This window comes from Diospyros lotus, chromosome 15 (assembly GCF_014633365.1).
Source record: "Diospyros lotus cultivar Yz01 chromosome 15, ASM1463336v1, whole genome shotgun sequence".
NCBI classification, from domain to species: Eukaryota; Viridiplantae; Streptophyta; class Magnoliopsida; order Ericales; family Ebenaceae; genus Diospyros; species Diospyros lotus.
The window spans coordinates 6,440,302-6,466,512 of record NC_068352.1 but is presented as its reverse complement, the minus strand read 5'-3'; the positions used below and the strand labels follow the sequence as shown (position 1 = coordinate 6,466,512).

At 35.0% G+C, this 26,211-nt stretch overlaps 1 protein-coding gene and 1 pseudogene across 1 annotated transcript; both read right to left on the bottom strand.

Moving 5' to 3' along the window:
* Nucleotides 1-3,083: 3,083 nt before the first annotated feature.
* Nucleotides 3,084-6,251, bottom strand: LOC127792693 (uncharacterized). Its single transcript, XM_052323316.1, has 2 exons — nt 4,102-6,251; nt 3,084-3,559 (listed from the first exon to the last, which is right to left on the bottom strand). The coding sequence occupies exons 1-2, from the start codon at nt 5,941-5,943 to the stop codon at nt 3,461-3,463; spliced, it is 1,941 nt and encodes a 646-aa protein (XP_052179276.1). The 5' UTR covers nt 5,944-6,251; the 3' UTR covers nt 3,084-3,460.
* Nucleotides 6,252-22,523: 16,272 nt separating this feature from the next.
* LOC127791421 (heterogeneous nuclear ribonucleoprotein 1-like) lies at nt 22,524-25,320 on the bottom strand (annotated as a pseudogene).
* Nucleotides 25,321-26,211: the final 891 nt, after the last annotated feature.

Below are 26,211 nucleotides of genomic sequence, written 5' to 3'. Positions count from 1 at the left end.
TTGCCTTTATGTCATTTGCTCATTTCCTCCAAAAAAAATTTAAATTATGTAAATTTCACATAAAATCACCCTTCAAATATAAAAAATAGCACCAATAGAATGAAATTAGATAAAATATGTACATATATATATATATATATAAAATTAAGCTCTATCAGCACTGATTGTGAGAGTCGATCAAGAAGCCAATTAAAAAACCCTCAAACAGTCCGAATCCTCCAAGTCACCAAGAAAGGTTAATAGAAGTCTTCAAGTGTGGACAATCTCCAAGAGACCACCAAAGGGAGCACAAAAGCTAACTACAGAGAGTGAGGGTGGGTCTCTCGAATTGATGGCAAAACACTAGTTCCTCCGCCCAAAAAAGAGTCTCTTGGACCAATAGTGAAAGACTCATTAATCCCCTATAGGCGAGAAAGTTTCCTGGACTGACGTGAAAGACTAGGCCCTCTCAAATATATTCATCCAATATATTATCTCATTAAGTTGAAATGTATTCGTCTACTAAATTATAAATGTAGGCAGCGTTTGTTAAAATGAGTAAAATAAGATTATATTAAAATAAAATTAAAATATTTTTTAAATTAAAATATGGAATAATCAAGATAATGTTAGAAAATATTTCAAGTTTTTTTCAAATTATTTGTTAATTTTTTTGAAATATATCAAGAGACATATGGTTCATTTTTTCTTATCTGTAAGGTCTAAAATAAATTTATCTTTGAGAGGAGAGGGAATAAATTTATCTGAATAATTTTAAATAAAAAGTCACGTGAATTATTTTTCAACGGTTTAATAGAAAGCATCGCCTGTGATTTTTCAAACCCTAATCGTTATTATCTGATCTAAATTTATTTTACAGCTCTTTCATTTTTTTTGTTCTACTTTTAATAATAACAATCTTCTTTTTTCTTATAAATCATAGTTAGAAAAAAAATTAAACCTCGGCATTTTATATATTTAATTAGTTGTCGTTTGCTCATATATAAAGAACGATTAAAGTTTTTTTTTTGAATAAATAAAGGAGATAAAGACGAAAAATGGAAAGTAAATTGATAATATATGATAGTATATCAATAATGTTATATTATGTAATATGATAAGTAGATTTATATTAGTACATAACTTACTCATAGATGATATTCACAAAAATAATATAGTATCAATATATTGTATATTATATATAAAAAATATTATTATTATTAACCCATCATGGATAGTACGTCTTGAGGGTAATACATTTACCTAGATGACATATGGACATATGCATCTTAGGTCGATCTTCTAGTTAGGCAAAACCATATGGTATGTGTCCGTCCCTAAGTCTAAGTTGTGCCATGTACCACTTATACATGAAAAATTATTTTTGAGCTCTTACTAAGTGATTCAGTGCTTAATTCAATATATTCAAACGTGTCAAGTGACACTTGTAGTAGCAACGATAAGGGGAACTCGTACGACTAATTTTTCTAATAAATGCATTTTTATAATTTTACATCATTCTATACCTAGATAACGATTTCCCCATTAAATGATAATGTGTCAACTTTAAATGGATTGTTGAAGAATAGAGTGAAAAATGACTTGATGATAATGCATTTAATCATAATGTCTTTCGTTTAATTTACACAAACTTGAAAAACTTCCTATTTAATTGTGGAGAATATTTTTTGTCAACCATTTTTAATTTTCTTCTCTATTTTCATATTTTAATTTCTACAAAAAATTAAAGAAAAATAAAAAATACATTTATTTTTTATTAAATATAAAACCAATTTTAGATTTTAAAAAATAAAAAAATGTATTCAAAATCATGTAAAAGAAGAGATGTAGAGATTGATGGCAATAAGAGAGGTAAATAGTTAGGGTAGTCCGATAAAAAGAAGAGTTGTCGTCATTGCAATATTAGAAGGAGGCATGGTGGTGTTGATCGAGAGATGAGGATGGTAAGATGAGAGAAATAGTGTAGTGGTGGTGTTTGTTGTCACAGTGACGAAGATGAGGATGACAATAGAAGAGGCTGGTTGTGCTCATTGTTATAGTGGCAAAGAATGATAGAGAAAATGAGAGAAAGGTGTGGTAAGTGAGTGAGCGAGCGTGAATAAAACACTAGGCAAAAGAGAAACAAAAGGAAAAAAATTATTATTGACAAGATATGAAGTGAAGTTCAAATTAGATAAACATGTTTTCCTCAAAGAACATCTTCAAGATATTCTCTAAAATCTAGTATAATTTTGGAAAAAATGAAAATTACAAAAACTAACCATATCTCAAATAGCAAATTCGTTTTTAACCCATTCTTGAATAAAAAAAATATTTTTACTCCCTCAAATAAATTAATTGCACTCTATAATAGCCATTTTACCAATTTTGACCCACTTTACTAATTTTGACCACGCCAACTAATTTTACAAATTTACCATTTTATTTAAATGTTTTAACCCTCCCGCAATACTAGTTTATGTATCTTTTTTGAAAAAAAGTGACTATAAAGTGTAATTAGTTTGTATGGAATGACTATAGTGTATAATTAATTTATTTGAAAGGCTAAAAACGTTTTTTTTTTTTTTAAGGAAAGAGGTTAAAAAATCCATTTATTTTTAGTTAATTATGAATTCATCTTCTCTAATTTAAAAAAAAAAATCGTTTTAAACATAATTTTTAATTATTTATCTTTATAAAGATATTTTCTAAAAAATTAAAAAGGGCATCCCTAGGACTTAGCAAATTAAAAAGGGCATCCCCAGTGCATAAAATTCCCTACTTGGCAAAGGTCTAAAAAGGGTCATTTTTGTACTCTAACCACACGTATGTTGTAAAGAGAATTTTCTGCAACTTATATAAGCTTTGAGTCACAAATAAGCAACTTTATTGTTATCTATGTTGCACGGAAACACCTCATAAGAGTCGTTTCTCCGTTTCGGATCCTATTTATGCTTTTTTTTTTTTAAGAATGTCCGTTTCCACGTTTCTGTTTCCTATCAGAAACGTTTCCCATTTTTGTTTCCGTGCAACATAGATTGTTATTACCAATACTAAGGCGAATGAAGATTTCACATAAGAGAGAGAAGGGGAAGAAAACAGAATCCAATTGAAACCTTCCAAATGTTCTATTTATGGAACAAAATAAGCATCTACATCAATAAATATATCCAATTAAGTTATCCTCCTGACATAGATATACCAGCCAACAAGCAAGGCATAAAATAAAAGTATATACCATCTCTACCCTTACAACATACTCACATCATTAAGAGCAGTGAAGAAAAGAATTGATTTGTTGTGGCACTGTGTTGTGGCAAGTGAGGCACTTCCCATAGAATGGCATAATTAACCCAAAATGAACATTCAAACATCAATTCTGCAGCTTTTGCTAAGCAACTCTACCTATGTGGTACGCAGCTTCTTCAAGCAGTTGTGAGAATTTTCTCAGGAAACAAACACTGAAAACATGCAGAGTCTTCTACTTGTCACTTTCCTCTGGTTCATCCAGAACAAATTCAGTATACAAATCCTTTAGGGCAATTACAACAGTAGTTATCAGCGGTCCCATTATGGCTCCCTGTCCAATTAGCCAAGCAGCCAGAACAAGTCAATGAAACTTGACATTCTAATAAAACATCCAAATATGGATTGTCCTAAAATGGTTTAAAATTGTCTTACTAACAAACCTGGAGAGAAAGAGGGCATTTAAGAACAAAGACAAGACTAAGATTATCGTTTAACTGAAAACAGTTTGTGCTCAGCATTTATGTAAAGAGGTTGAGAAAAGAAGATTTAACCAACCATTGTTCTTTGTTTTCTTCCATCAAGTATTTAACACCATTTTATCAGAAGGGTAAATTCCAGAGTCTATGAAGTACCAACCAAAATGTTTCGAGTACAAATTTCTAAACCTAATTTGTCAAAAATGCGAAACCACTACAGTCGTAAAGGTTGGATTTCACTCTTGAGGATGCTGAGTATCAACTACAAATAAGCAAAACATACACTAGAGAATCCATGGATTTAGAAAGAAGAACTAGAATAGGTAGAAAAGGAAGCGCAAATTCTAGAAAACCATCATGACGGACAACAGTAAGGAAGTAATTGCCATGAGATTACCTCCACTACAGATGAAAACAATGTCATTCCACCGATGATGCTAAGCCCGGTAAGGTATGCACTATTACCAGGGATGTCCTCTAGAATCTCTGATGTACCATAATCCATAAGCACAAGATGAATAACGGATAAGCTAACTGCCAATGCATATCGGCCTTCCAGAATCAACTGCAAAGCTGCAGGAATAGTTGAAAGCCAAGATGGAAAGATCGGCAACAAAGGGCTGATGAATGCAAGTATGGTTGACATGTACAAAAAGTGTACTGAGCATAGTCTAAACAAAAGCCAAGTGAGGCATCCCTGAAAGAAAGCAATCTCAGCGGTTGCCAATAGAACACCAGAAATTGCTTTATCAAGAACTTCAACACACCGAGTTCTTGCAGATTTTGGAATTGGAATCAAAGACATAACTTGTTCTGTAACCCCACCAGATTCGGATGTAATAAGATAATACAAAACCCAGAAGAAAACCATTAATTTGGACACAAAATTGAAAAGCCCTGCTGCTCCAGAGACGATGGAGTCGGTAACCAAAAATACGAGCTTAGTGCTGCGACCTAGAACAGATTTACTACTAGAAAACACACTTTGCATCACATCCATTCCTTGAACAGCAAACCCTTTGGCCTTCTCAACCAAATCCTCCCTTGTGATCAGTAATTCCCTGAACAATGCATCCAACTCTGTATAAATTTGTCCCCACTCGCGATCTCTAACCCTTTTCCTCAAACTCAAAATTTTCTCCGTATATGGGGATGGAGACATCAAAGTCGTGGAACGCCCAGTCAAGTTCGAAGACGGAGTGATGGCAAACTGCTTGATGCCGGCTACAAGCTCCGTCAAGTTATACTGCATTGCAAAACTATCAATCTGATCAGAAACAGTCTCGTAAAACTTGGTGGTGTAAGTATCCACCATCCCCGGCACATCATTCTCATCCATCCACTTCTTGACACCAATCTTCTCGGCATAATTGCTCTCTGCCACGTGCAATTTGAGCGCCATCACCGCGTCCTTCCCCTCGACCCCTATCTTATAGGAAAAGAAAACCAATCCAGACAAGGACCCAACAATCATCCCAGCCATCAACCCGATGGCCACAATTGTCTTCAACCTCTTCAAAATCCCTCTGGTGAAAAACGCACTTAAAGCACTCCTCTGAAAACTACGGCTCCTAAACGACGAAACCGCAGACATGGTGGATTCAGCAGTGGTAGAACCAAACAGAAACCCCAAAACGAGAATTGAAATCGACCCAGTTGCGCCAATTTGTTCATAAGCAAATACAAAAATCCAGAACGAAACAAGCCATCGAACCAATTTTGAAAAGGCAGTTCGATTCCTTCTCAAAACCCTTGGTTTCTTCCTTCTCAGAACCCGCGAGATCAAGTCGCGGATATCGACAATGGTGCTCACGAAAACCGTGAACACGGCCACCGGAACAGCCAGGACGGTTTCGGTGAGCCCCATATTGAGGGGTTCCGACCAAAAGCCTAAGAGGGTTTGTTGAATCCCTCGGAGAGGGATTGAACAGAGCACGGCCCAGAGAATGGGGCGTATGAAATCTTCCAAGATTTTGCAGACGCCGTAGAGTACGAATATGGCGAAGGCCAGGCCGGCGTGGGCCATGGCGATGTAAAGGGCGAAGCGCACCTGGGAGGCATCGTCAGTTGGCGGCCTCGGCGGCGGCGATTCGTTGGGCGCCGCTGGAGGTGCGTGGTTCTGGGGCGAGGCGTCTGGCTTGCGGTTGGAGGCTGATCGGAACATGTCTTGCCACGGCAGAGAAGACGAGGAGGAGCTTGATTTGGTCTTGTCTGTGTCTGAATATGGTACGAGCTCCATTTTCAGGGAAAGTACAGGTTTTTGTTGAATTTTCCCGAGAAAATTAGGCCAATGGAGGAGAAGTGGGAAGTGGGGATGGAAAAGCAGAATTCAAATGAGACCCAAATTGGGAAGAGGCCAAGTGAGATGAATCTTCTTCAGTTGCAGAGGATTGGATGAAGAAAAAAATGGATGAATTTCAGGAAAATTGTATGAATTTCATGGGATTGATGGAAGGATCGAATTGGGGTGTCAGATTCAGGAGACTTTGACTGACACCAAAGCGATTGATGAAAGACTCTTGGAATTTGTGGGCTCATCCTACATGTTCTACATGTGATCTCAGCTCAACACACTTTTTCATCCTACCCCACAACATTAAAACAATATAAATTCTCTTGAATTATTAAATTGTTTAATTTCATATTTAACCTTTGTGTTTTTTTTTTTTTTTGTGATTGTGATGATTTATTCTGCTTTAATTATTAAATATCAATTAATTACTAAATATATAATACTAGAAGGGTGTTTCTTACTTTGTTCGTGTAAGTGAAAAAAATATACAAAAATGTTATTGATATATTTCAAGTTATATCCTAAGTTACACATACGCAAATAATTAAAATATCGTTCACCTAATTGTAAATTTACTTCCCTTTTCCTTGGTCTGTCTCTCTCCTATTCCCATGATCATCTCCACCGACTGCCTCTTGCCGTCTTTGACTTATCATCGGACATTGCCTCACATTTTGCGCACTGACATTCATTGCATCTTTCTCGTCACGGAGATGGATGAAACAGTGGCAATCGATGCACGAAAGACGAGGCAACTAGGTAAAAGAGGTGAAAGGAAGTCAGCGACAAGCGGTCACTATAGGCAACGATGGAAAAAGGAGACGACTAAGGAAAAGGGAAGTAATTTTGAAATTGGTGCGAGGACATTTTTGTTATTTTACCATATTTCAGTAGCCTTTTATATATAATTAACATGGTTCAAAAATATAAGCTCTAAAATGAGAGGACGCCACCTGTTAAGGGGCGTTGTTTGATGTTTAGAGTTTTGTTTTTATTATAAAGGGTAATTTAAAAATATGAAATTTGATATTTATTTAATAATAGAATAAATATTTATTTAGTATTATTTATACTTTATGATTTATTTGAAAGTATTATAAATTTATTATAATTGAGAGAATTACTTATGAATAAAAAGCTCATAAGCTTCCGAAAAAGCAATTTAATGTTTGGTTTGAAAAAAAAAATGTTTAAATTAGATAAATAAGACTGACGTTCATTGTTTTAACAAATTTGTTGATATATAAATATAAACAATTTTACTGATTTTATGAAATTTATTATATTATTATTATTACCTAATCACTGTAAAAAACAATCTTGTGAATTATTAAGAAGCGTGAAACTGCATAGGCAGCCCAGTTAGTCAAGAAGAGGAGCACAAAGTGTCTTCCGTGGTGAATTTTGGACTAAGACTGAGGATCGAGTCTCGCAAGCAGCAGTGTGAGGGTATCTCTCTCCAAAATGCGGGGGCTCCTTGTGTGCGGTGAGTCTGGGTTTAGTCACTGTATCTGGCTAGATCACCATGATTAATTTTTCCTCACGTCCTATCGGGCCAGGTGTGGAGTGTCGGGGGTGAGCGATTTCAACTTTTGGATCAAGAAGCGTGAAACTGCAGTTGTAATTACAAAGATGCCCTCACCTTTCCAATTCAAAGGATAACCACTTCCCGAGCAGCCAGCCAGCCAGCGACGGCCACACTCCACAGCCAAATGCTGTTAAATGTTGTACGGGGACCCACAATCTGACGTGGCAAAATACAATTGGGCACAATGCGCCCGACTTCGTTTTCTGGAAGAGTTTGGGCAATCATGCAGTTTAATTTTAGCGATAATTCCACTATTCACTATTTTGTGTTGAACACTGATACGGTGATCGGCGCGAGTTCATACATGCCAGATATGCAATTTTATTAAAAAAATTAAAAAGATTACCAACATGCATGTTCAATAATGATACATGAGAGAGTCGTTCTACGGAGCTCAACGGGCCTATCGAGTGACTCACAAAGAGGGAAAAAAAAACGATTTTATTCCGCCTACTTTGCAAATTTATAAAGCGGGCTACTGCCCCCTTACTCTGTGTGTTTTCCCTGCCTGCAGCTACTGTCGGGGAGGCGAGGCAACAGAGACGAGACCGAGGCACAGCGGAGAGGCGAGCGGCGACCACGACAGGCACAGGAGATGCGCAGAGCAAAAGAGAAATCCATGGAAAAGGGAGGAGGGAGAGTAGGACGTGGGGGCAAAATAATCTTTTTGCCCCCTTTCGGTAAACCCGTCGGGCTCTCTAGTATTTTTCTACATGAAAACGTTTTGAGCGTGTCATCTTGACATTTCTAAAATATTTTTTATATTAAAATATTAAAAAATTATTTTTAGATAATTTTTATAATTAAAAAAAATTAAGAGTTTCATAATATTAAAAATGCGTTTCTCTTCACAAAAGGTTAGAGAGTGATTTTTTTTTTTAAATTTACTACTTGTTTGTAATTAGTAAATTATGATTCATGGATAATAGAACTTATATTTATATTTGTTTGAATGTATTATAGAATTTATGTTTATTTTTATATTGAATAATTATTTTTTATATTAAAAATTATATTTACAAAAAAAGCTCTTATATTTTTTTTATTTGCCCATTTTCCCTGTATTTTCAATTTTTATTTTTTTAAATATCGTTAATTTCATTTCGTTTCGTGTCGTATCTTTTTCTTGTTTTTGTTTTCATTTTCGTGCAATTTAAGTGTTTAATACCCGTTTGACACTTCAAACAAGCGTGCCAAACATTTATATACACAACTGGAGATGTTTATCAAACCATGAATGATGTTGGGATATTACAATTTATAAATCTATCCCTTGATGAGACTAAATTTAAGTTTGAGTTATTTTCAAATGATAATGATGTGCCTTGCCAAAAATGCAAACAAACACAAACAAGTATACACAATCAACAAGTAATAAGTAAATGATCGTTCTACGGAGATTGGTTACTAAACTAACTAAATGTCAAAATTATATGAGATTAGCTTTATTTGAAATACCGACTAAAAATCAAATTAACTAAGAGGTTAACTCAATGATCGAAAGATTCTAAGGTAATTAATTTCACATAGCAACTCTACTTGTTAAATCAATTCATTATTGGTTAATTAAATCACAAGCCATGTCAATCAAATGCACTAATGTATTCAATAGCCTAGCTATGTCTAGATCTAAAGAGTTTATTCATCTAAATTAACTCCCTATATATCTATGTGAATTAATATTAAAGAACAAATTAAGATTAGGCATTCATAGTATGATTATATTTAAGGACCTCTTATTAAGCATAAACATGGATTGCGCAAGCCTTTAGGTGTATGTCTACCCTAAAGTGAAACATGTGTCACTTTGTCCAATGAATCTATTCTTTACTTATTTGTCTAGCATGATAAAGAATCTCATAATATGCAATTAGTAGCTAAGCAATTACAAGCATTAAGGATAAAATAAAATAAACATAGCAAAGCAATCAACACAACCAACTCTGCTCTCTTTCTTATTTTTCTTATGTTATGAGTTTCCCCCCATATTGTTGCCATAAAATATGCATTTATACCCAATGAAGAGCCTCACACCCGCCTAATTAGGAAACCAACTCTGCTAACCTATTGCTATTTAGCCATTTTCAACTAAATTTTTTACCTAGTTCTACTTTGATCCGGGCTAAGTTGTAGCCTTGTGTCTTATCTTTCCAACACATCAATAATCAGGTTAATCTAATGTCTATAGAGAGAGTTCAGTTAGTTTGGTTTAGTTAAACCGAGCTAACCAAACCAAATTGACTGAACTTGTTGGTTTGGTTCAATTATTTTCTTGCAATGGTTTGGTTCAATTATTTTTTTGAGTAGTTCGGTTTTCAATTTTTGATTCAATTTTTTGTTTGAAATAATCAAACTAACCGAATCGATCGAAATTAAAAAAAAATGACATCGTTTTGGGTGCACTATAAAAGAAAACAAACAGAATAGCAAAGCCGTAGAAGGACCAAACCGATGTTTGCCTGTTCTGTCCCACTGTTCTACCTTAGCCTTCGGCTATTTTCTTAGTCCTTTTGTTCTACCTTAGCCTCTAACAATCCCATTGCTCCCTCTAATGCAAATGCCAATGCCTATCTTTATTCTCTACCTCTAACGTTGAAGTCGGCCAGCTTTGTGTAACGCCCCGTCCCCACTATCGGGTGTCACCGTAACCCAGGGTTACATCAGTAGGTCCCACTCCAGAAGCCGGCTATACCCTAACAATAGGAGGATAAAGATAACTTGGACGCCCTGGGTGGGGTCTAGGCTTCACCGCCTCCGGACATCGAGGACTCGAGGTCTAAGACTCATTTGCAGCGGAAGGGCACTCAAGTTTCAAATTTGATCTGTGCCTTATGAGCAGATTAATAAATTGCAATTAGGGTATATTACAACTTACTCACACAAAGTACTCATTAAAAGTAACAAGTCCAACTGGGAAATACAAACAACGTTCACACAACCACAAAATAATTACATGATAGACACGAGTTATTGGGCCGCATTCCCATCATGGGTTGCCATTCTCATCATTCAGCTGGTCGGTATACACCGCCTTCCCCTTACCGGACCCCGAACTATTTGTGTGGTTAGTGGGAATCTAAGGGGTGAGTCCTAGGACTCAGTAAAGATAATATGCAATGCAGTAAATTATTAAGCATGACATCATAGATAAATATAAAGTGCTATATGCATGCAAGCCCGTCCACCGCACCTATCTTAGGCTCTAGGTGGCCCCTATTGGTTTCCTCCAAGACCCTATCTCGAGACTCCCACGGTCAGAAATTCACAGCCTCATGCCTAGGCACTCCCTCAACATCTTATGCAAGCCATGATAAAAGAAATTTACACACAGAGTATATTAAACCCTTACCTCGAGATACATGCCTCCTGGTAATTTGTACCATTAATGCACTCAAATCCCTTAACAAAAATATTTTCAAAGCAAGGTCAACCCATAATTAAATTCATTTAACTACCGAATCCACTAAGTTATTAATTAACTAATTTAGACATTAACCCTTACTAATTAATTTAGCTAACTAACTATTAATTAAATTAACTAATTAGAAAACTTTAACTTAATTAAGCTAATACGCCACCTTACTAATCAATTCATTAATTGAATAATTATAAAATAGCTTTGAAATTGAACATACCTTACTGTTTCTATTTCTCCTCAAATTCATGTTTACTTCTTCTGCCTTCAATTGCACTCCCAGACTCCCACATTTATACTCTCCCTCACTGAGCATTCCCTCATTTCAGAGCATAATTGGGTAGTTCACTCTTAGAACAATATCATTTATATTCTCCTCAAGTTCCAAGAGTAATTGCGTCAAAATGTGAAGAGAATTTGGACTATGGCAGACAAAAATGGAAGACAAAGCAGAAGGCAGCCTAGGGCTGCCACCTAGCGCGGCCAGGAAGCAGCGCGCATGGCATGTGCGCTAGGCGCCTCATGGGGCCTTGAAACGACGTCGTTTGGCGCCTGGCTGGGAATAAAAATTCCCAGCTCTCCCTTTGCGCCTGCCAAAACTTGATCCCCTACCCCTTCACATGCACATGCGCACAATTAGCCACTCAGTCTAGCCACTTCCTTGCTTCATATTGCACCCATTTTATATTTAAGGTGAATTTTGCTCCAATTTCCATTATTTCCATAATTACTCTCAAGTAAAATAATTAATTACCTTAATTTTTCATTTCCTCAAAAAACCCTAAATAAATATTTTCTCCAAAATTTTCAAATATTCAATAACCTCAACCAACTATTATTTATTTTTCAAAATTTCAGGATTTACAAGAATTCGAGACGTTACAGCTTTGTTCCCATCTGCCATTAGTGTCACTACCAGCATCTCTTTTTCCCTTCGATTTACACCACTGTGCTCACCCATCGACGCCACCTTGGCAACCACAATCGCCTCAAACCACCTTTGTTTCCTTCAAATATTCACAGCACATTGGCTTGGGCCCATTAGGTAAGTTTTTCGAGATGGGGTATTCTATATTAAAACCTAGATCTACTGAAATTCAACCATTAGATCCTTTTGATTTTTGGGCATGTGGGCCACTAAGCCAAGGCAAATCTGATGATTGATTTCGATCATTGAAATGTGTCGTAGATGGTGGCTAATAACATTTTTCCATAAACGAGTTTTGAGTTTTTTGACAATAAAACTAATTTTAGATCTACAAAAAAATAACCGTTGGATTAAACTCATTTTTGGATATATGAACCACTACGGTTGGGAGAATCCGATTATCAAAACCGATCATCATAATCACCAATCAGCAACAACTGTAAGGTTAAACATTAGTTAGGTCCATTCAGTTATTTTTGGGTTTGTTCGGTTTATTCGATCGGTTTAGTTTTTATGAATTTTGTTCGATTTTTTTTATTTTTTGGTTAGTTAACTTTTTTGGTTTGTTCAATCGGTTCAGTTCGATTTTGTACAACAATTCGATTTTTTGTTATTGAATTTTGGACAATTTAGTTTGCACACCCCTTTTGTTGTTTCAATTACATTGCTGAATTATATAATTTCGAGTCAATTACACATCTCAACAAATTTGTTGATAACAATGAATTCAATGGTGTAATTGAAACAACAAAAAGTTCAGGGGTATAATTGAGTTGAATTTGTATAGTTTAGGACCTTATGGTTAACCCTAGTTGAAATTTCCTCATGAGTCTTTTTGCTAATTGAAGAGGCTACACAAGCCTCTGCATCAATGTTCAAAGAACCTTTAGGACCTCTTGAACTCTTGGATGACTTTTTCTTGACTCTTTTTTTGGTAGAGGAGGTTTCACAAGAAAGTCAATTGAAAAGTTAAGAAAGTTAAGCTACTCCATTTTGATTTGAAGGTGATTATGCTCCACATCTAAAAAGGAAAAGGATAAGAACACGAAGGAACAATATCTTTTTACTCTACCCTAACTCGACTTTCATGTTTGTTATGATCAAGTTTTTGAGTCTTATTTTAGGCCCAACTTAGACCTATGATAAACACCTTTACGACTATAGACAAACACTTTATGTTTATATTTTATTGTAGGAAAATACCCTAAAAAAGGAAAATCACTAAACTATCTTTGAAGATTGACCAATCTCATCTAACCATGTGTCCCTTCATCTAACTCAAGTTTAGAGGATAAGTACCAGAATCTAACTCCTAGATCCTTATCTGGGAGAATCTGAGCCTAGCATTCCTATTTATCTAGTTTGAGGAACTCTCTTCCAACCCTAGATAACTAAGCATAGGAGTACTGGAGATAACTCTAAATATCTCGACTCACCTTATCTTCAAAAAATTCGAGATCGGTGTTATCTATATCTTGCTCACCTCATCTTCAAAAAATCTAAGACTAGCATTATCTATATCTAGTTCGATAAACTTTCTATTAACTTAACATAATAAAGTGCAAGAATGTTAAAGATAAACTTCGAATATCTTGACTCCCTACATCCCTCAGAATCCAAGCCTAACATATATCTATCTTGTCCAATGGATTCACTTCAAGGTCAAGATAATCGATCCTAGAAATTCAAAAGATAACTCTAGGCATCTCAGTTCCCTTTACATATATAAAGGCAAAGAACATTCTCAAGTAAACCAAGAGACTCACAGTATTCAATACACTTTTATTGCTCATTTATTATACTAACTTGAGCATCAAAATATATAATATTATCATCATTTGGCACCCATTACAGGGTCAAGATTGCAAAACCTATACATTTTAGCACTACAAAGGCTCTTGGCCTTAGTTACTTAATTGCTATATATGACCTAACCATCCTGTAACTAGATAGGTGGAAACAACCCAGAGCACCATTGTTAAAGAACCTCTCCCTCCACCTGATAACCTTACTTTGCTAAAAGATTAAGTGCAACAATTAACCAAGCTGTTAGTGAGGTATATCTACCAAAATAGGTAGCATTGTTAAGATGAGTGGTGCTAACAAGATGAGAAATAACAATAGGGGAACCCAAACTCACATCACTTCTAGCAAGAGCAACACCACTCAAAAAGAGAAATCTCTAGCTCATTCCCTTCGCGAGAAGGTAAGACCTCCATAAGAGAGGTAACTCGAACTCTTGGAAAAATGATTGTCTAGCTGAAGAATAAGACTAGAGAGCCTCAATCTTTAGGACCAGGCCAACCCATAAATTGACCTACCATGGGTGAAGGCTCCCAAATAGGTTTTGCTTTTTTGACCATCAAAGCTTTATGGTGTAACAACTGACCCTACCAACCATGTGAAGCTCTTTTCTTCCCACATGATCTTTCAAGCAGTCATTGATGCGATGTGGTGTTGATCCTTCTTGATGACATTGGAAAGACACACTTGGATGGTGGTACTTACACTTTCCACACCTCTCAATCTCCAATTTTGAGCAATCGAAGACATGTTTCTAGGATCACTTCACACCTTTGAAGCATCACCTAAAATCTTTGATGGCTTTGGTCACCATTAAGTAGAACTAGGGGGAGTCATTAAAAAACTATGTCAGAGTCTGAAATTTTCCTCTCATTTTTTTTCATATAAAAACTCAAATGAAACCAATCACATCTTTTCATTAAGCAGCAAAGACCAATATAAATATTTACATCACCATTCATTAAACATTCATATTAGGGCTTAACTGCCCATACATCTAATACAAATGGCCGTTAAAATTTAATTACAAAATTAAAATACTTACTTCTGCCCTCAAAAATACTCCCACGGATCTTTTGGTTGGGACTGTTTTGTACACATAACTACCCCTCTAAGATCAAGCTACATTGGCTCGCCCTCATCTAAGCTTTCCTTTTACCTGAAATGATGCAAAACAAGTATGAGCCACACAAGGCTTAGCAAGTATAATATACAATAAACGGGATCAATAGACGATGAATTGATAAGAGAACTATCCACTTACATTAAGTACCCCTAATATGGTGCATCATAATAACATATAACAAAAGGAGATTTAATTATTTTTATTTGACTCATCCATGACATGTTATTCCCCATCATGTACCCATACAATGTTATACCACATCATGCCCCTACCATGACTCATAACACTAGGTAATTTATGCACGTGTTCATTTACCCACATACAATCCTTGGGGCTCATACATAACACACCGGCACCCTAGGCCTCAACATACATAATTTCAATTAAATATCTAACCTGTGGACTAAGTCCCACTTACCAAGCTCATAACTGTAGCTCGAAGTGCTCGTCCCCCCAACTTTAGGTAACAATACCATATCATTAACTTGTGGACCATTGTTCACTCACGCACTGGTTTTTCACCAAGTGAGCATCATAAGCCAAGGCTTACACGCACTAACTTTCCTCAAGCGAGCATTATGGGGATACCCTGCAGACATAGTCTGCAGTGCACATCAGTTATCATGCAACACTTGAACATTTTAACCACAATTACGCATATCCGCATACGTGGTCACGCACTTATAAATTTCCCTAGGCCAATGCTCAACATGGTTTTGTTTATTAACACTTTAAAACACATCTATGCATACACTTATATAACCATAGTCTAAGAAATCATCTCCAAAGCATAAGCTCACTTATGTACATATACCAATCTCCTTGCCACTCTCAAGAACGTGTTTGTCCTCTCAATAACTATTAATTCCTATATATGGAACCGAACCCATAGAATACTTCCTCAATCAAATGGACACATATTAATCTCATATCATGTCCATGAATATATGTTTGTCCCCTAAGAACAATTAACTACATTATGAGATCAGGGAAGGACACATGGACAACATCATAATTTTAGGGGCTTTGTCTAGCAGGAATAGTCGACAGCTCAAGCCCCAATGGGGGACCGCCAATGCCTTCTTCCCTGAACGATCAGCATCTTTGCCACAACGATCGACAGCCAGCTCCCATACATCTAACGATTAACAGGTTGGCATAGTTGGGCCACTGCCAGAATAAAGACGTCGCAAAATGATCGATAGTTTGGGTAAAGTGGTCGACAGTCTTCGCAACCTACAATCTAAAACAGCATACACAGGAATAACATCCATGCAAGTAACATTAGAATCTTGTATGTTCTTAGCCCTAGTAAAGAAAGCATCATTTTCAAAAAATTATAAGATGAAACAAACCCTATTTGAGCTCCAAAGAATTTCATCAAGATTTATAGAATCAATAAGGATGTACCATAAATTTAATAGCATAGCTAAGCATCCCCTTCAACAAACATAGGGGTTTCCATAAACAAGGCCTCAATTAAACTGAATTAACGATTTGAATCTGCCAAATAAAAAGGAAGAAGAGAGATCAGAGAATTGACAAGAAGATTAAAGAGCTTGTACATGAAAGAAAGAAGAGAAAGAGAACTTGCCTCTCAAAAGGAAAAGAAAAAAAAATTATCTTAAATAATTTTTGTTTTGATTCTTCATGGAGTGAAGCGACTAAGGTGATTGAAGAGAGCTTGGGAGCTATGGAGGCAGCCCTGGAAAGCTCTCTGCCGACTTGCTTCATCTCTTGTTTTTTTTTTTTTCTAGATTTTTGTTATATTTTTACCCATATTAATATATACACTAATCTATATATATATATGTGTGTGTGTGTGCGCGCGCGCGCGCGCGCGCGCGCGCATTATACCCCATTAGTCAACCTCCAGCTGTGGTACAATGATGCAGCTGCATCAGCTCCCTGCCCCTTGCCCTCAATTTCCAACCCTGCCACCAGTTTCCAGATTTTTCTTCTTTCTTTTAATAATATATATACATATATCTTATATTATTATTACTTTTTAGTAATATCTATTATCTTATATATTATGACTTCTTAACAATATATATATATCATCTCATATGGTATAAAAACAGCTCATTCCCCCCAAATTGGAAGGAAGAAGACGCACGGAAATGCTATTAGTGTCCATCAGGGGCGTTCAAAGAAATTGGCTTAGCGCGAAGATCGGTTGAACTGCACCATATCACATCATGCAATTTTTTAGGTGAGCGGTTTGGCACGATTTGAGAAAATCACAAATAACGTGGTTTGCGTTTTGAGAATTTCGTGATTCGATTTTAAATCGAACCGCTCAAGTAATATTTTAATAATAAAAAAATTAAAAAGCCAATGTTTAAGAAGCCAAACTTGAACATGTATGGGCTCATTAACAGGTCTTCGTTGCAAGCTTGGAGCTGGTTCAAGATTTTGTTGTTCTACGTCTGCATTGCATCGTGCACTGTTGAGAGTGTTTCGACCCACTTGAAGCTTGGCCATCTACGCCGAGAAATTGGGATTTTACTGGAAATCAATGGCGCTCGTGTTCTGGCTCATTGTGGAAACCACACTACACCATACAACACCGCATTTGCAATTTTAGCTCACCAAATTAGACCATACAATTTGATTTTATAAAAAATTGCATATGTAGTTTGACGTATTAAAAATATCAAAAATCGATCAAATCAAACCATCCCCTACCGCCCACCTATACAATATAATAATGGCTTAATATATAATATCTTTTTAAATTATATAATATATATATTCAAGTGCACCTTGAATCCCGACAGCCCCTTTTTCCGTTTCCACTAATTTCTCCTAGTTTCCATTTCCTTGATAATATAGTATATAATATGCCCACATAATCTAATATAAAATATAATATTTTTTATAACAATTAATATATCCTAATATACAATATATAACATTTGTCTTTTCCTTTACAACAATTTAATATAATATAAGAATACATACAAATGCTTCCAATTTAATAATAATAAATATAATATTCTAATATAGGTTACCTACACCTATACCACGTTATGATAATTTAATCCTCGCTATCTCTTAATGTTAGAGCACATTCATTCACCTAACAACCTTGAAATAACCATTTTGACCATCAATTACATAAACGTTGATAACATGTCCTATCCCTTATCGTACATTATGGCTTGGTTCAACGAAAGGGCACTCAACATCGAAGACTTTAACTAAAGGATTGCCATGGTGGTCTTCTAAAATGGCTTCAAGGTAGGGTCCTTTGCACAATCCTTGGCCAAGACACCCTCGAGGACCTTCACATAAATACAGATTGGCACACAAGTACACCAACGCTAAGGAAGTATTGAAAGCGAAGAGCACTAAATAGCTTGAAAAAAAAGAAGAGAAAAAGTCCAACCAAACCACTAAGTTGCAAAAAAACGACCATAGGGTAAGTTCTTAGGATCAATTAGGCTTGATCAATACCTAAAAAGTCCGATATGCTTGACCTCTTTGAATAATAGCCGAGCAAAAGAACTAATGGCCATTAAGGATAAAAATTACGTCATGAGCCCTATCCCATCAAGGCACTGACTCTCAAAAAGGAGTTAAAATAAGTATTGATGCTTCCACCATGACCATGGACATGATATAGAAGATTGTCAACAACTTCAAAAAGAAATCCACATACTAATTAATTAGGGTTTCTTTGGCAATTTTGTGGCTAAAGGAAGGTGATCACCCCTGAAAGATAAGAGACTAGCAAAAGGAAGAGCCCATGCAAACCATCAAAGTAGAAATTGATCCCTATCTTCGATAACAAAAGAAGGGAAAAAATTGATGGATGAGCAACAACAATCGCTCATCCTTTATGCCTTCGTCGCTAGTAATATACTTAGATAAAGCATCGAGCAAAACTCCAATACTTATTACACCTAGTGATCGAGATCTTCCCATAGAGAATGGGTCATTCCATTCCTTTGTACCAACCATGTGAAGGAATGATTGAATTTCTTTCCCTTTCCCTTTTTCTTTTTCTTTTTCTTTTCCTTTTCCTTTCCTTTCGTCTAGTTGTAGCAAATATAGCTACTAATTTCTTAGAATATTCTAGCCAAAATCAAAGAAGTTATTTTCTTTGCCTACCAAAATTTTATTGCAAAATTCATATAAGTGTGAAATTTGTAATAAAATTTTGCAATAGAATCTTCAAGATATGAAATAATGACCAAGATCAACAACTACTTACGTGTTTTTATTTTTTTTATTTTATATACCTACAATGTGATAATTTGTTGATAGACTCTAACAAAATTTTTAAAGAGAGACTAAACCGTAATAAAATTAAAAATTTAATGGTTGCAATAAAACAAATTGAAATACAATGACTTTCTTTTAACCTAACCAAACCTATCTAAGGTCTAAATTTTCATTAAGAAAAATTTCAAAAAAATAGTTAATAAATTTCGCAAAAAATTAATAAAAGTATTCATAGGGTTGCAAAATAGAAAAAAAAAATCATTTAAGAATTTTAAATATCAAAAACTCAATTACAAATAACAATTTTAAATATCTAAAACCCATCAAATGAATATTTTTAGACTTGTAATTTAACAAATATTTTTTTCTATCTTTAAAAGGTGTATTGACTATTTTTGCAAATTTTTTTCTATGAAAGTTTAGACCATGGGTCTGTTTCATTTAGATTAAAAATTGTTTGACGTAAAATTATAAGGTTTACAAAAAAAAATTAATGAAAAGTGTATATTGTGGCAAACTTCATACCTGATTCTATAATTACTCCTAAATTTTGTATACAACAATGGTACACTTTAATGTAAATGTGATACCAAGCCATCAAGTTAACATGAAATATCACGCCTCCGAGGCATAGGCTGAGTGGTCGGGCAAATGATATGTTCGGTTCATACCGCTAGGTTGTGAGTATAATTCTAGCCCTATACAGTGAGGCAAAAGCTCACACCTGCGATTTATCTTCTTTACTGAAATTGAGGGTACAAGCGGTGAAAGTCGCTCAAAGACGATCATCCCAAGTTAACATGGAATATCACATTCCAATTACATGTTGGGACATGTATTCCACCAAAAATACATGTATTCCATTACATTATTAAGTAACATTTGGTTTGCTGAAATCTATGATGTACAAAAATATTTAGACGGCGTCACTTTAATATTTTCGAAACAACACCCTAAAAGAGCGTTTTCAGACTATTTTTACAATTTTAAAAATATTTTGAGACTATTTAATAATATTAAAAGAATTTCAAAAACCCGTTTCCATCTACTAACGAGGTTATGAACGGAATTTTCTTTTTCTCTAACTCAAAATTTTTTATTTTTTTTAGAATTTGTTTGGATGAATTATGGAATTTATATTTATTTTTAAATTAAATTACTATTTTTTATATTAAACAATATATTTACAAAAAAGTTCTTCTATTTTTTTATTTAAATATTTCCCTGCTTTTCATTTTTTTATTTTTTTAAAATATTATTTTTGTATTTTTTATTTTATATCGTACTTATTTTTTACTTTCGTTTTTGTGCAATTTAAAGTAAAATAGGGCCAATGGAATGGAAATGGAAATGGAAATGGAAATGAGAATAAGGTAAAAACACATCTTACTGTAACACCAAATGGAATTTCCAATTCCTTGAAGAATGCCTATTCCCTATGTGGCTTATATTTCTTTATAAAATGTTTTAATTACTACTTTACCCTTAATTTTTATAAAAAGTTACGGATGCCACATCTTTAACTGCCCTTCCATCACCATTATTGCCACTGTCTAGTTAATAAATATAATTTAATTAATTATATAAAATTAAATGAAATTTACTTAAAAAGATAAAATTATATGTACTTTTAGCCCAAAAACTTAAGTGAATGTATTGTACGGTGATATGCTAAGATTAAGTTCAGTTTTGGGATTAGATATGATTAAGAAATAATATTTTATTAATACCCAACAAATCAGAAATAAGATTTTATTGTTTTTTAGTACGAGGGCATTTTTGTCATATAATTATTTTTTTATTTAATTTCATTAAAAATTTTACGTATTATTGTGACATGGATACAACAATAAATTTGTAGAATAGAAACGTCGTCTTCAAGCCGTCTGATCTTGCAAAAATAAGAAAATAATTAGAGGGTGCGGAGAGGTCCCCGCACAAACACTCTGACGCTTCAGTTAGATCTTGAATATGATGAAAGAAACGATATTGAAATAGTATCAAAGACCTTCCCTTTTTTCAGGAATGCATAACTGTCTATTTATAGAGAAATATAGAATGATTTAAAATGTAACAGAATTATAGATAACGCTTATCTTGATAGATGATATTTATCTTATCTTTTTTAGGGATAGAATTTCTTAGGGAAAATGTTTATCCAAATATTTCTTAATCATTTTAGAATTTAAAATTCGCTATGAATAATTATCTATCCTCTTTTTAGAATATTTAAAAGAATTTTTAAATGTCGAACTTATCGTGTTTGCCCGCTTTGTGTGGGACCCTTGCATATGAAAAATTTATGCCTTTTAGCCCAAAAAAACATTTTAGGTTTTTGGGCTTATTTGACTTTTTAATGGGTTTTTATCTATGACACAATACGTACTAAATATGATAATAAGATTAACTATTTATTGTCGTAAATCATATATTTTTTATTTTATTTATTTTTGTTCGAATACAATAATAAATTTATTAATTGAAAATATCGTTATCAAGTTATTTGAAATATGCAAGAAAGAGAATAATTAAACCTAAATTCTATGTTTAAGTCAGACATTGAATAATTGAAGGTATTACTAAAATTAGTATATGAGACATTTTTTTTAAATGAAAGTTTATATATTTATTAAAATGTTATTTATAAAATCAAAATTCTTACAATAATGTTTATTATAATATTTTTAAATCTATTAGAATTAAAATTTTAGTAGATAAGACTCATTTTGATATTTAGTTATTTATTAGAATTAAAATTTTTATGAATAATATTTATTATTTTTGCAATTTTTTTTAAAAATTAAATATTAAAATTATTGTATTTGTGCTTTATTTAGAATCCCAATTAAAAAAAATTACAATTTTACCTAATATAGTTATTTTTATATTTTTAATGAATTTGTGGCTATCACACATCGAAAGCAATAACCACTGTCACGTGGCCACCAGTGACAGTGCAATTATGGTGACGGCTGCACATTCGTCCTCATATTGACAATGGACACGGGTGTAAAAAGGCTAGTTTAATTATTAAATTGATTAAAATTAATTAAATTAAATTGAGAAATAAAATAAAATTGAACTGATTAATTAATTTAAAAAATTATAAAAAAATTAAATTCAAATGGCATAAATCGAATCAAATTTATTAAATCAAAAAAATATAAAAAAAAACTAAAATAACCAATAAAAAAATACAAAATCAAATAACATAACATCATTTTATATACAAAAATAATATCATTTTAAAATTTAATCACTTCAAATAGATTGATTCTTCTATCAAAAACTCAAATCGAAAATTAAAAATTAAATTTTTAAAAAAACAAACCAAATTGAATCGTAAAAAAATAATCGAACCGAACCCACAAGTTTAGTCAAATTAGTTCAGATAAATCAAACTTTTGCTCTTTCTTGATGATGGATTCTCTAATGAGTTTTAATTACTAATTTAAAATTTAAAATAAGTATAGTAATTGAGATATAAGAGGAATATCTCCTATATCTTAGACCAGACTTAATAATGGCCATGGTTACAAGTCCAAAACCAAAAGGCTAAAGCAAGCACAAAATCTAAACATAATAATCACACATCTAATCTAAATAAAACTAGAGGCAAATGTAGCAAGAAGCTCCAAAACAAGATGCTATAGTCTAGAAACAAACTAATGATAAGATGATCTAGAACACCAGAAGCAGACACCAAATACTAATATGAAAGTTCTATTAAGGTTCATCTAAGACAAACATGGTTGCAATAGTAGCTCTAGTAACTGCGCAAAAGGCACCCTACGAGAGAGAAATGCAGTAGACTGAGAGGAAACTGCGAAATCCTGTGAGAACTTCTATTTACAAAGCTTAACCAGAACTTCTTGGGAAGGGTTGTCTTTCTACCTTGCATAAGGATGGTAGCGGCTACTACCACTATAGCCTCCCCTTCCATACAGCCCACCTGCTCCTGCATAACTAGAACCAGAACTGGAGTCGTAACCATTCATAGCTTGAACCTCCATTACTACTGTAACCTTCACCTCGGCCATACCCACCTAAACCACTGCCACCATAGCCCCCACTGAACCCACCACCATAGGGGCCAAAGCCACTAGAATAGCCAAGGGAAGATCCACCTCGGTAACCTCCTAAGCTACTGCTGCCAAAACCTCCATAACCGCCAAATTCGCTTCCACCACTACCATACCCACCATATGCACCAAACCTACCACCAAGACCTCCAGGAGTCCTATAAGGGCCAGGAACGAAGCCATCATCATAACCATATGAGCTGCCATATCCACCAAAGCCACCATCAAAAGAACGAGCCCTAGAGTTGCTACCATATGCAGGAGCAGGTGGTGGGTTTAAGGCTTTCTTTGGTTCTGCTTTCTTGATCTTCACCTACAACAAAACGAATTTAGTTAACCTAATTTCTGCTGCATGCAAACCATGAGAGTGCTCCCAAAGAGGGAACTCTTAACTGTAAAAATCTTTACCTAACATCAGAAATTAACTTCAGTAGTATAGCATTTAAAGAAAAATGCAGTTTAAAAACCCTTAGCATGTATAAGATTGAGAGAGAAAGAGAGTACAGTCTTACATTAACCTGCACGAACATAAATACACCCACATCTTGATTCCTTGAAAACCATGGAACTAAGGTCACCTGGGTACCAGCCATGTCAATCATATTTCCATTGGATAAAATTTCATCAACAACTTCCTCACTGTCAAACACTATAAATCCAAAAACTCGGGAACGGTTGGTCTCATGATCACGAATAATCTGGTGTTCAACAACTTCTCCATACTTGGAGAAGAAATTCTTGAACTCATCTGGTCAATTCATCATATACCCAAAACAGGTTAAAAAAAAGTACTAATACAGAACCAAATCAACAAATTTAAAAAATAAGAAAAGAAAAAATAGGTACTTATATGCAAACCTTCAGTGACTGATGATGGCACACCCCCAACAAATATTTTCTTCGTTTTGAAATCCTTTGATTGCCCAGATCTTTTAGGAATGATTCTTTTGATCTTAACCTAACGCATTTTCAAATGGCAGGTCAAAGATAAACAAATAAATTCAGTAGGAGTATATTTTAGCATTATAGTGAAAGGAACCATGAATACGGACAGGATAAATATCACACACATCAACCACTGTTCAGATAGGTGTAGATGACAGAATTTCAAAAGAACCTTTGCCTGTTTTCCATTGATGATGTGATTATCTTCAATAACCTTGTCAACAACTGACGGGTCAGCATAGGTGACAAATCCAAAACCCCTTGGCTGCCCTGAATAGCGATCCTTCACTATCACAGAGCCCGTGATCTCCCCATAACTTCCAAAGTGCTTGTTGAAAGTAGCTGTTTTCAGCAACAGAATTCCATGTCAGCCAATAAACAACATTCCAGACAACGAGTTAAAAATAGGACGGTTATATTTTTGACGAATCACACAGGCTGAGCATGAGCCGACAGGGGTGACAGGCCGAGCATGTGCCGACAGGACAATTTCACCCTTGTCGGCAGGTGGAGGATGCGCTGGAGGATCAGCACATGCTGGGCCTGTGTGCTTGGTCAAAATTATCGCCCTCCGGAAAATGTACAAAGACTCAATAGTATATTCAAACAAGAGAAAACCCAACCGGGAAAGCACCGAAATTAAAAGAAAAATAAGTCATAAACACATCATCTCACTGTAGGGGGCATTTACAAAATCACAAATTCACTGGACCAACCAATATCACCCCAAAACAACATCATCACAAATAAAACAATTGTCAGGATCCTATGTGGAACCCGGGGAAATTTGTATTTTACTTACTATGATTGTAACATGCGATAAAGTATGAAACGGGCCAAAAAGGAAGCAAAAAGGAAAAGAAAAGAAAAGAAAAGAAAAGAAAAAACACAAAACCATACTTAAACAAACAAATCAGCTTCCTCAATCACGCAAACCAAAATACGCAGATAGGTGCATTTAATTTACTATATACAGGGAGAGAGTGGCGATGCTAACCGTGGGTTGTATCTTTTGCTAATCCTGAGACGAAGATCTGCCTGAAATTAGGGAAAACAGAAATCAGGAACCGAAAACAGAAAAGAACGGGTTGATTTCAAAACGAAAACGAAAAATTATAAAAAGGGGGTTGAGAGGCTCGGATCGAACCCAGGACTGGGTCCATCGCCTGTGTGGGGGTTATCGCTCTTCGATCTCGAAGCCATGTATCAAGCTTTCGCTGCCTCTTGTTCCAAATGGTTTTCCTAGGCGGGGGGGGGGGGTGGGGGGGGGGGGGGGTGTAGTTCTAATTTTCAGGGAATTCACTCACCGTGTGTTGCATCTGTCCACCCTAATTTCTCTAGGGTTTTCCTCTCCCATTCGCGCCAGCTTTGTCCCCTTCCTCTTCGTCGCCATCCACCGCCGAAGTCGAGCTCCGACTTGGGCTTCGTCGCCATCTCCGACTTTCTGCGAGTCGCCATCCACCGCCGAAGACGAGCTCCGGCTAGGGCTTCGTCGCCATCCACCGCCGAAGACAAGCTCCGTCTTGGGCTTCGTCGCCATCTCCGCAGAAGACCAGCTCCGACTTCCTGTTAGTGGCCATCTCCGCAGAAGACCACCTCCGACTCCCATTCGGCGAGCGATCTTGGTCTTCGACCACCGGCCGTTCCCCTTCAGTTTCTGGTTTTGCTTTTGTTTTCAATATCTATTGTTATAATTTATTTGGGATTTAATGGGTAATAATTCAGTCTTTATTATTTATTTTATGGAAAATTATGTGAGTTTTTTTTATTTTTTTGAAAAAAATATTACAACAAATAAGATATGACATCCAATTACGCCATGTTGAGAAATCACCAGTGTAAACCAACACACAATCACACGGTCATGACCAAGAGAATACCAATAAACGATACGAAATCAGAAGCCAAAATAGAAACGAACATCACAAGGGATATACGTGTTCGGATTCGAATGAATCCTACTCACGACAGAGGATTCGCCTCTAGTCAATCCACTAAAATAATAATCAAGGGATTTACACAATACACGCACAAGATCCTCTCGGCCACTCTCAAATTAGAAACCAAACCAAAACAATAAGCCAAAAAAACTAG